Raw genomic sequence first — 12,083 nt, 5'->3', positions numbered from 1 at the left:
GTGGAGTGCCGACAGCCGCAACGGACAGAGCTAATTAACCTTCGTTGCTAATGTTTCACTAGGCTTCTGCCTTAGAGATTTGTCTTTTTACACTAATGGTCCAAGTCAAGCTGAAGAAAAGCACAGAAAAAGCAAGCCCTGTGTGACTATTTAAAGACTTGAGAATGTTAACTAGCTGTCTAGCTATGCGCTGCAAGGGCAGCATAGCGTATGATGCAGCTTTTAAGTTAAAGGTAATCGATCTGCTTGCCGAAGAAGAAAATAGAGTTGCTGCAAGTAAGTTTGGCATCAATGAATCGATGGTGAGACGTTGGCGTTGGCAGTGTGAATAACTGACAGTGCGTTTTACTGCCCTGTTACAGGCACTGTTCGGAAAAAAGCATTTATTTAATTAAAAGTTTAAAAAATCTTTGTGTAAATATCTCATGTTACAACGTGGACACCTGCGACTTATAGACAGGTGCGGCTTATATACGTACAAAAATGTTTTTCTTTTTAAATTTAGTGTGTGTCGCTTATATTCAGGTGCGCCCAATAGTACGGAAATTACGGTATACACACACACACACACACACACACACACACATATATACACACATATATATACACACATATATGCACATATATATACATTAGGGCTGGGACATTAACGCTTTAATTTCAATTAATTAATTACCTCGAAAATAACGCGTTAAAAACAATAACGCAATTAATTGCACCCTCTTCAGCTCCCTCATTTGTGGCACACCGGTAACTCTGATGAACACTCCAGCCCAGTAGGTGGCGGTAATGAACCTAAAGTCTGTTTGTAGCCATGAAGAAGAAGCACAGGAAGCACTGAGTGAAGTCAGGCACTGGTGAACTGTGAAGGGAGACGAGATTGAGCTTGTTGGGCAGAAAGTTTCCTTTTAAAAATCTTCCCGATGGCAGCTTGGATAAAAGCCTGGTTGTGTGCAAATTGTACAACAAAGAGTTTTTTGATCACTGCGTCACTTCAAGCCGACAGGTATCACCTCAATGTAAAACATGTTGCTGTTAGCACCAGAGCTAACGTTAACTACGAGTCATGCTAACGGCTAACGGTGTAGCCATCCCATAATAGACCACTTTTCTAGACAGTGCTTGAGTTTACAGAAAGTCTTAAAATTTTGAATAAAATCACTATAATTGCACTTAGATTTGCAGTAATCTGTGAATGTAGCAGACAGACGAAAAATGCAGATGAATAGAAATGAAACATTTTTGTGGTTTAAGTTTTTACTCCGTCGAGGCTCTGCCTCCTTGGAGGAGGAAGAACCTAAACAACAAAAATATCTCTTTCAATAACTTCATTACAAACTTTTTGTTTATAAAAAAAATTACATAAATAAAAATTGATATTCCTATAAAAAGAACCATCAAAATTCCACCATTTATCAGACCCAGATAAGATGAAAACAGAATGAATCTCTGGATTTTCAACTTTCTGAAGCTCCTTGAACTACTTATGCTGATTTTATTTGCCATACAGTGGAAAAACAACTAAATTCAGGCTTTAAGTCATCAAAATCACTTTTTTCTATATGTCCCATTTTCCTTTTTTTGAATAAATTTTAAATTATAAACATATATGTCTATTCATTGATTCAACTGTCAACCACAATTTTATTTGAATTGAAAAACTTCATTATTGTGTCAAATATAGCTTTTTGACTAAACTTAAAACTGCAATTAATTGCGATTAATTCCAAAGCCTGTAATTAATTAGATTAAATTTTTTAATCGCATCCCACCACTAATATTCATATATACACACACATATATATACACATATATATATACATACATATATATATCAGTGGTTTCCTCTAGGATGTTTTTCAGCAGCGACAGAGCCGTGGCGACATAAACAAATGACATTTGACTGTAGATTTTACTTGTACAACCTATTTATTGACTGGGCAGCTGAAAATGGCTTTTTAAAGGTTGAATATTAAATTTTTTTTTTAATGTAGATATTAGCTTAATGCTATCAATAGTTTACTCACGTTAACGAGTTGGCACCAGGCCCAATTAACTGAAGCTACCTATATGTTATGTAACGTTAGTTGGTCATCAATATTTTGCTAATTACTTATTGTGTCAAATATTGCTGTTTGACAAAAATGCGACTAATTGTGATTAATTACAAAGCCGGAGCTGTCAAAATTAATGCTGATTAATCCATCACCATGATTAATCAACTTTAAATTTTTAATGCAATTAATGCATCTGCAGCACAAAATGACTTAAAATCTCTGAAACGTCTCTGGCAACGCATTTCGGGTATTTTAAATTTGATGGGTCGCTTCTATTTTACCGGCGCAGCTTTTCCAGTGTTTACGGCATTAGGTTACAAGCTCAGGAAACACACAGACCAATTAGGTACGAGTTCAGCCATCCCATGTGACCCTACTCAGCCAATGAATTGGTCTCTGCATTCCAGCCGCTGAACATCGCAGCTGACTTCAGAAAACAAGCGAGGGACAGACGAGAGGAGGATGGACAAAAAGATGAACATGAAAAGCACTCAGAGAGTGCAGTGCTCCGCCAAGACTGTTCATTCCTCAATTTGTGTATTCAGAAATCACGGCAACATAGAATCTGGCCATTTAATATAGATCGATCCACTAACTAAATAAATACAAAATTCAAAATAAATACAAAAGTGTTGTGCGTGCGTACGTTATGTAGTACAGATACCAAATTGTGTGACCGAAATATGTAGCGGGTCAAGTGAATTGATGCAGGTAACTGAAACAGCGTTCACTTGTTGTCATGGTTAAGGTGACGCCGTATCCCGCCACTATATCTTGCAATGGCAAATCCTTAACAAATCCACGGATCCAGACTATAAGCTGCATCACTGCCAAAATCTAATGAGGTGGTCCTTGTGTCATTCTGACCTTCCTTGAAAATTTCATCCAAATCTGTTAGTCTGTTTTTGAGCAATGTTGCAGATGGCCAGACAGATTCACAGACAAACGTACGTCAATAGTCACATAACTCCACCGCACTCCTTGGCAGAGTAATAAACAAATCGACACCAAGGGGAAAGTCGCCCTGCACATGTTGACTGTGTTTGGCTCAACATACAGCTGTAAGCCAGCTTCTCAACTATGAACATAATCCAAACTAAATATGGTTCCAGACTCACCAATGAGCTCCAAATGTGCTTGAGAATAACCCTGACACCGTTCAGACCACGATTCAAAATACTGGCAGCTCAGTTTTCCCATTAAGCAGCAGGGGTATAAGGGGAGTGATATAAGAGAAAAAAAAAAAACATGTAAAAGTGTTCAATTGTTTAAATTTTTTGGATATTTAGGTATCGTTAAAGATGTATATAGCCTAAGGTGGTTCAGGTTGTTCAGTCATTATTTTTCACTTTATTTTCAGATGTACAGTTATATCAAAAGTTATTTTTAAATAAATGTTGCCAAAATGTCTTTGAACCGTACTGAATTCATTTGATTTGACGGTCAGTTATTTATTACATACAGACACTAATAAAACTACCAGGTTACATCAACATATATCACACTAATTCAAGTTAGACTTTACGATGTTCCAGACCTTTGCTTTAATACATTTTCTCTGACTGGACTTCTTTGAACTTTAGTTGAATACCCCTGCGCTACACAGCACGTTGGCCCTCTTTTTGAATACAAAAAAAACCCCCAAAGACGGAACAGTCCACAAACTTACAGTAATATGAACACTCCGTGTTTAATAAACATGTTAAGTGCATATATATTTCCTTCTTTCTTGCATCTGTTTGGTCATGCAAAATGAAACGCGATTAATATGATTAAAAAATGAATAATATTGGATCACGATGAATCGAAATTAATCCACCGCAACCCTGTGATTAATCTGATTAAACCTTTTAATCCTTTGACAGCACTTACATATATATATATATTTATATATATATATATATGTGTGTAGGCATGTATGTATAATGAAAGAATAGAACAAAAAAAAATTAAGTAGGAAAAAAAACTAAATTATCTATTTAGAAACCAAAATGTATTCTAAACTTCTGACTGAAGTAGCCACCTTTGGCAGATATAACAGCTGAACACACTCATGGCATTCTTTCCACAATGGAAATCAAACATCCTTCAGGAAGTTCTTTTGAACTCTGTTGCAGAAGTTCCCATAAATGCGTGGCATTTGTAGGTTACTTTATATATAATATATAGATTTTCTTAATATTAGTTAGAAATCATCTACACAAAATGCAGTTTTTAAATGATGATTTATTGGAGATTTATTGAAAACCTATATCACCCCTGTGAAAAAGTAATTGCCCCCCTAAAACTAATAACTAGTTGGGCCACCCTTGGCAGCAACAATTGTTGTTAAATTCTTCTCTACAGATTAATTTTCATTTTGCCACATTAGATGCTTTTGAGCACAAACTGCTGAACTGATGGGTAGATATTCTCCAGGAGGATTTTATAGTAGAGAGCGGAATTCCTAACTCCATCAGTTGCGACAAGTCGTCCAGGCCCTCTGGAAGCAAATCGGCCCAAAACCATCACACTACCACCACCGTGCTTCACTGTTGACATGTTCTTTTTGTGGAATACAGTATTATAGCTTTACACCAGATTAACAGACCACTGTCTTCCACCTTTGACTCATCAGCCCACAGTATGTTATCCCAAAAGTCTTGGGGCTCATCTAGATTTTTCTATTCAAATATCAGCCTTGTCTTTATGTTCTTTGTGGTCTGGAGTGTTTGCACCTTGCAATTCTCCCATGGATGGCAATTTTTGTTCATCTGGGGTTTTTGTTTTGCGACCTCCTGGATGAGATGTCGATGTGTTCTTTTGGTAGGCTGGCCACTTCTGGGAAGGTTAACCACTGTTCCATGTTTCTTCATTTGTGGATAACTCTCACTGTGGTAAGCTGGAGTCCCAGAGCCTTAACAATGGCTTTGTAAACCTTTCCAGACTGGCAAATGCCAATGACTTTGTCTCGTATTTGTTCTTTAATTTCTTCACAAAGTGGCATCATGTGCTGCTTTCTGAGACCCTTTAGCCTACTTCACAATGCCAGACAGGTTCTATTAAGTGATGTTTAGAATGGACAAGCTTGGCAGCAATTATACATGGGTGTGGCTAGTGAAATTTAACCAGACTGCCAAATGAATTTGGTCAGTTGGTCATGTTAGCAAAGGCCTTACCTTCTTCCTGATGTGCATCTGCAGCAGTGTAGACATCACTAGACACCACTGGCTGTTCAGGGCAACTGGAGGGCAACACGTCATATGTTCCTGAACCAAGCTCTCTCGACTTCCCTGGGTCCTGGCTGGATGATATACTGTCAACTCTGAAAACATGGAGAAAAAAAAATACATGAAAGACAAAGATGTGGGGTGGGAGAAAACACATACACACAGAGAGCAGTGTATTCTCAGTGTTGCCTCTACATTCATTCAGCAGCTGCGGCCCGTCATTCCTAAATCCTAGCCGCCGCTCCTTCAAATTTCTTTTTTTTTGTTGTTGTTATTGTCACAAATACTCCACCGCCACTTGTCTCCACCTTCACAGCAGACTTCAGCACCATGTCGGGTACTCGCGAGTACTAAGGTAAACTACAGATAACTATCTTGCTCAGTATCTACTCTTTGATACGTGGGATTCATACGACGTTAATTAGTCATGAGAGTGCGGCCTTGAAAGTGACGTCACGTCAAGCATCCAGGCACCAGGTCAGAGAGTCAGAGGAGTGTCATCTTGGAAAATAGGGCAGCGACTTCCTGGAGAAAAGTTATTAGCTCAAGATAACTCATAATAGATTTTACAAGTTAAATAGATATTTGTTACATTTCGAGCTAAACAATATTTTTTCAAATCAAACAATATAATTAGAAAATCACAAAGGCTTAAATTTCAGTCTCAGTCATTCCTTCCATTTTTATGATAAGCTTAAATTTACCAGTTAAACTAGTACTGTACTTTTAACATTAGAACAGTACTAAGAACTGCTGCCTTTCTCTTGTATCAACACTGAGGGATAGAAACGTTTAAATGTCATTCAAATGATTAGCCCAAAAAAGTAACTCAGGAGAGAAAAAAAATGAACCAATAGAAAGAGGCAAAGAGAAACAAAAAGCAAGTGCACTGAAAGATTAAACAGATTTTTTTTCTGTTAGTGATGCAATGCAGTGTAGTTTTCACATTCATCGGTGAGACTGCAGACTACAATCACTGAGATGAATCTTTTTGTACTGATTCCATGTATACTTTGACTTTGCCTGCCCTTCCATGTCTAGTTAAATGTTCATAGTATTGAATGTTTTGTAGATTGGCTGCTCCCATGAAGTGACCTGTAAAATAATTTGAACCTGTTGACAGAGGCCCAACCTGATGTCTGATTTTACAAGTGTTTTTTTTTTTTTTTTTTGCTGTAAAATTGTTTCATATTGTAACTAACTGCCAGTCTCGTCATTGCAATTAATTACGGACCTGCATAGTTTTGGTCTTTGTTTAAAACTATCTACAAACTGTCTGGAGCGAGCTGTTACTCTGGACTGCACGAACTCTCGAGGAAGCTCAGAGGTGCTATGTGGTCCATGACTCTGGAATCCCAATTTAGTTTGCGATCATTTGTCACACTTTGAATACGCTGAAACCGATGTGTCTCACACATGTCAAATCAAATATTGCGGATTCCCGTGTCGACGCAGGACCTCGTGGTTGGGTAGATGCATGAGCCACCTTAAAGATCTTAACCACTTAATTTGGATTGCACTTCAGTGGGTCCTGGTACCAAAAACAAGCTTCAGTTTATTCGGCGTCGAAACTAACTGCCACACAGTGATTGCAAGTTGATAACATAATCGTAGGGTGGCGTCTTTCTCTTGTTAGCCAGCTATCGTTAGCCAGCGCGGACAGAATTGTAGGACTGCTAACCAGCTGAACTAACGCTGTAGCCCACAAATGACTGCCGCCACTAATTAATTTGTATCATCTCATGAATAAATCAAAATCTCTCTCGAGTCATTGTCGGGGCACATGGAACAGCACAGCTTTACTTATGTGGTGGTGTCCCTTGCTGTCAATTACTTATTAGCATTAACTGAGTTAGCTGCTGGCAGGCAACATTAGCATTGCTCTCTGAATAACGTTAGCGCCGGGTTCACCCGTCAGCGAGACAAGCTCAAGAACAGCCTACAGTTTTGTGACAAACTATGCCGAGATTACGTTTCGAAAGGTAATAAAGTTCAACTCTGTAGTGCTGAGGTAGAGAAACACAGACCTAATTCCCTTCCATGTGGCCACAACTCAACACAAAAGCACAGCGTAGGCCCCAAAATTCGCCGTTTTATGTGAACCATCCAACACCAAAGCATACACAGACACCAACCTGGGCTGCCAGTCGTTCCAGTTTGGCCGCAGTTTGTTTGCGCCGCTGAGCCGAGACCCTGAGGCTTTACGGCTCATTACCTTTTAGAGCGCTGCATGACCTGCTGGCAGCGGGAACCTTATCTCTCCTCGGGGTTACTTTTCACTATGATGTTTTATCAAGTCTTACAAATCGGTTAGCAACTCGTTGGTACAGCTAGCTTCCGATAGTCGTTCTTCTTCTTGATGCTTGTTAGCGGTTGACAAACATCGAAATGGCGCACTACCGCCACCTGGTGAGTGTGAATCGGAATTCTCAGAGAGAGGCTAATAAAATACGAGCAAATAGCATTCATTTTCTAAATACAGTTGCAAAACATGGATTTAATCAAACTCCGTATTATCAAGTGTTTTTGTCACATCTTCCTGAAGTGTTTTTTTCCTACTATTTAGCCTTGGATAAAATTTAATTGCCTCCTCCCTCCTCTTTCCTCCCCTTTCTTTGATGAGGCTTGCTGTAAAGCTATCTGACCATCTCTTCCTTCCACTGGTTTTGCTACCTTTCCTGAAGTCCCTACTTTATTTTAGTTACTCATGGAGACTGTCCCACTAAAGCTAAATGTAATATGAAATTGATAAAGTAGACAGAAAGTCTCTATAAAATCATTCCTAATCAGATGTTAATATCAAATAAAAACAATAGATTTAATCTTAACCGTATTTTTGCTGCTTTATGATTTAAAACATATTTACAGTATCCATAAAGTTGTTTATTAATTAGTTTTTTGCATTTATTTGCAGTGGGTGAGGTGAAGGGTTTGACTGTGTAAAAGAAACTGATAGAAGGGTATTTTTGTATTATTTTTGTTCAGGCTTTGTTTAACAGCTAACTATACTAAGATTGGTTAAGTGATGCAGTTGAATTGAACATTTTAAAGAAATATTTAACACAACATGCAGCAGCTGTATATAAATGACCGATTTGGTATGTACCTTGGCTTTGGGTCCATGTTTCTGGTAAAGCAGAAAAAATTACAAATTTATAGGATTTATAGTTTTGTCCTGTATTTTAAAAACACTCCAAAGTGTCTCATTGGCTGTGATTAACTGTTCACAATAACAAAATTTAGTTGTAACTGAATGAGATATTTAGAAGTTACAGCAGCTTAAATTGTTTTGAACTGATTTACAAAAAATTGTTATCCAGTCAAGAAACAATGATACATCCATGCATCATCTATATACTACTTTATAATGTAGAGGGTTACAAGTGGACTGGAGCCTATCCCAGCTGATTTAGGGCGAAGGCAAAGAACTCTCCGTAGAAGTCGCCAGTCCATTACAGGGCTAACACAGAAAGACAGACAACCATACACTCATACCTATGGGCCATTAAAGATTACCACTTAACTAAGCATGTCTTTGGACTATGGGAGGAAGCCAAAGCAACGGGAAGAGACTCATGCAGGCACAGGGAGACCATGCCAATGGAGCACAGAAAGCAATACTTGTTAGCTCAGTTCACAACAAATGGTGGCCCTATCCCTACATGTTTGATTGAGTGACACACTGATGTATGGGGACTTGTTCACAAGTTTCAGTATTGTAACATTTGAACTTTTAGAGGTATTAATTTTTTATTTGCATGTTGAGATATTGGTGATTTTGTGCTGTCGTCATTGAAAATTATGAACTCATTATTTATAACAGATATCAACAATCTGGGTAAAATGTGGGAGTAGCTATCATTATCTTATTCACTGACATGTTCACATACAGTAGTGTGCTTGCAGAAGTGACAAACTTGACTGTCTGTCCAGCTATTATTGGTTTCACACAGTCAAGCAGTGTATGTATATGTAGTCCCGTCTCTCCTTCTTTTGGTTTCAACTTTGTCCAGCTTACCTGCCTGTATTTCAGTCTGTCTCTCCATCCCGCCCCATTCTCCTGCATCTCTTCCATTTGTTTTTGGTTCCCTTTTGGCAGTTTTTCCTTGGTTATTCATTAGACTTCTTTTGTTGGATTTTGTTTTGGCCGTTCATATTTTTTAACCTGAACTCTCCAGCGACCTTTAGGTTGTTTCCCTGCCAGCCTCTGTTACCAATTTTTTTAAGTTTTATTACAGAAGATATTATGAGTTTAGACCACCTCCTGGCTACATGTAATTTAACAGCTGATAAGTATAAGCACTGTCTGGGCATGATACTAAACACAGTGACACAGAAGTGTAATCCAAAATACTGCTGGGTGGACGGGTGTAACCCTCATCTACTTGATGCCTGGATTGCAAACATCGATGTGCAGTTCATTTTGAATTATTGAAAACTAATAGTAAAAATGCTCAGAAGTGCATGCCTCATGCAAAAACATAAGGAAGCATTCATGTGGAGTCATATGAGCAGCATCGAAAAGTGTGAATGTATGAATGACAGCTTTGACTGACAGACCTGAGTTGGAAAAGTAGCCCTTTCTGACATATCCCTCTAAAGCAGTGGATGTATCTGGCTACCAAGAGCATTTCATCCTCAGCATGTCACAGGTATATTTCAATGCTATAAAGACAAATATGAGAAAAAGAGTAAGGAACTTGACAATGCCATCAAGAAGTAAGAGAAATACCATAGATAAGTGGTGTGATGTGGACCTTTAGTCTGAAGTCAATTGGTGTGTAATAATGAGCAAGAGCCAAGAGACGCAAACTATGAAAATCCATCCATCCATTATTTATGCATCGCTTAATCCTCATTAGGGAGGCGGAGGGTTAGAGCCTATCCCAGCTGACTTGGGGGGAAGACAGGGGGCACCCTGGACAGGTCGCCAGTCTGTCGCAATCACATTTGCATTCACACCTATGGGCAATTTAGAATAACCAATTAACCTCAGCATATTTTTGGACTGCAGGAGGATGCCGGAGTACCCGGAGAAAACCCATGCATGCACAGGGAGAACATGCAAACTCCATGCAGAAAGATCCCTGGAAGGCCGGGACACAAACCAGTGATCTTCTAACTGCAAGGCCAAATTGCTAACCTCCCCGCCACTGTGCAGCCCCAAATTATGAAAATGAACAGGAAAATGTGCTTAAGCACTGTTTCCAGGCTTAAAGAAGACAGAGCTAAAAGAGAACCCAATGCAGTGGACTTCAGTATCACATCATAATGCTATTTCTTTCCTGCCTTCCACCCCCACCTCTGTTTAGTTGGCAGCTCTCCCTCCATGTCACTCCCTGTCTGGATTCCCTGCCTCTTTCTGAAACTATTCCTCACACACCTGGACCCTGGTTTCGTCTCCATTCACTCTCCGAGGATCTACAACCTGAAAACCATTACCCAGGAATTTCTCAAGCCACACTGCACACCTCCTCAGCCCGCACTCCCTGTAGTATGCAGATTTCATGGTTTTAGTTTGCTCTCGTTGGATAGCTTAATTGTATATTTCCAGGTCTCTATTTGGGTTCTGGTGCTTATAGTTTTCTTGTGGTTTCCACATTGTTGACCAGAGCTGTGTTCACCTTGCTAAATAGCACTGTGCAGTTTCCACACAGCCTGATCTCCTTGTTGTGCCTTACATGCGCATTCTGTTCTGTAGCCTGTGTTTTTGTGTGTGTGTTGTGACATGTGCATTTGTCTAGCTCCAGTAGTTGGCGTTCATCTTTAAACTTTCCAAACCTTGTTACACTTGGTCCTGGTTAGTTCACTGTCCCTGGTTTGTTTAACTGTTTAACTATTGTCTGATATGCAGTGTTCTCTCTGTCTCTGCCTGGGTCTCTGACTCCCTGTGACAATTTCACTGGGAAAATTGTAAGAACAAAAACAGTTAATGTTGTTGCACTGGAAGAGCCATAAGGGAAAAACATCATTAAGAAATGTCGATGAACTGTAAAAGCCATAAAACAAAAAACACTGTTACACGTTAAATTGTTGCACCTCTAAATAAAAATGTAGCTGCAAAACACATAATTGTAGAAACTACATTTTATGATTAAAATTGCACTCGCTAATTTAGGGGCACCATCTCAGCTTACTGAGAAAATTATCATTTTAGACTACACTACCAGTCAAAAGTTTAGACACACCTTCTTATTTAATGGTTTTTCTTTATTTTCATGACTATTGACATTGTAGATTCTTCAAAATAGCCACCCTTTGCTTTGATTACTGCTTTACACACCCTTTGCATTTTCTTGATGTGCTTCATGAGGTAGTCACCTGAAATGGTTTTCCGACAGTCTTAAAGGAGTTCTCATAGATGTTGAGCAGTTGTTGGCCCTTTTGCCTTCGCTCTGCTGTCCATCTCATTCCAAACCATTTCAACTGAGTTTAGGTCAGGTGACTGTGGCGGCCAGGTCATCTGACACAGCACTCCATCACTCTCCTTCTTGGTCAAATAGCCCTTACACAGCCTGGAGGTGTGTTTGGGGTCATTGTCCTGTTGAAAAATAAATGGTGGTCCAACTAAACACAAACCAGATGGGATGTCATGTCGCTGCAGGATGCTGTGGTTGCCATGCTGGTTCAGTGTGACTTCAGTTTTGATTAAATCACCAACAGTGTCACCAGCAAAGCACCTCTACACCATCACACCTAGTTCTCCATGCCTCACAGTGGGAACCATGCATGTAGAGACCATCCATTCACCTTTTCTGCGTCGCACAAAGACACGGGTGGAACCAAAGATCTCAAATTTGGACTCATCAGACCAAAG

At 39.3% G+C, this 12,083-nt stretch overlaps 1 protein-coding gene across 2 annotated transcripts in view; it reads right to left on the bottom strand.

The window, feature by feature from the left end:
• smg1 (SMG1 nonsense mediated mRNA decay associated PI3K related kinase) overlaps positions 1-7,625 on the bottom strand; it is a 166,780-nt gene extending 159,155 nt beyond the window's left edge. For both annotated transcript variants that reach the window (XM_023284949.3, XM_023284950.3), the window contains exons 1-2: positions 7,402-7,625; positions 5,216-5,361 (exon numbers count right to left, since the gene is read on the bottom strand). In XM_023284949.3, coding sequence (XP_023140717.2) covers positions 5,216-5,361; positions 7,402-7,478 — 223 coding nt within the window. In that variant the 5' untranslated portion in view covers positions 7,479-7,625. The remainder of the gene's footprint in view (positions 1-5,215; positions 5,362-7,401) is intronic.
• Between the last annotated feature and the right edge of the window lie 4,458 nt (positions 7,626-12,083).

The sequence above is a fragment of the Amphiprion ocellaris genome, chromosome 19 (assembly GCF_022539595.1).
Source record: "Amphiprion ocellaris isolate individual 3 ecotype Okinawa chromosome 19, ASM2253959v1, whole genome shotgun sequence".
Taxonomy (NCBI): domain Eukaryota; kingdom Metazoa; phylum Chordata; class Actinopteri; family Pomacentridae; genus Amphiprion; species Amphiprion ocellaris.
The sequence above is the reverse complement of the archived record's forward strand: the minus strand, read 5'-3'. Positions and strand labels throughout refer to the sequence as shown.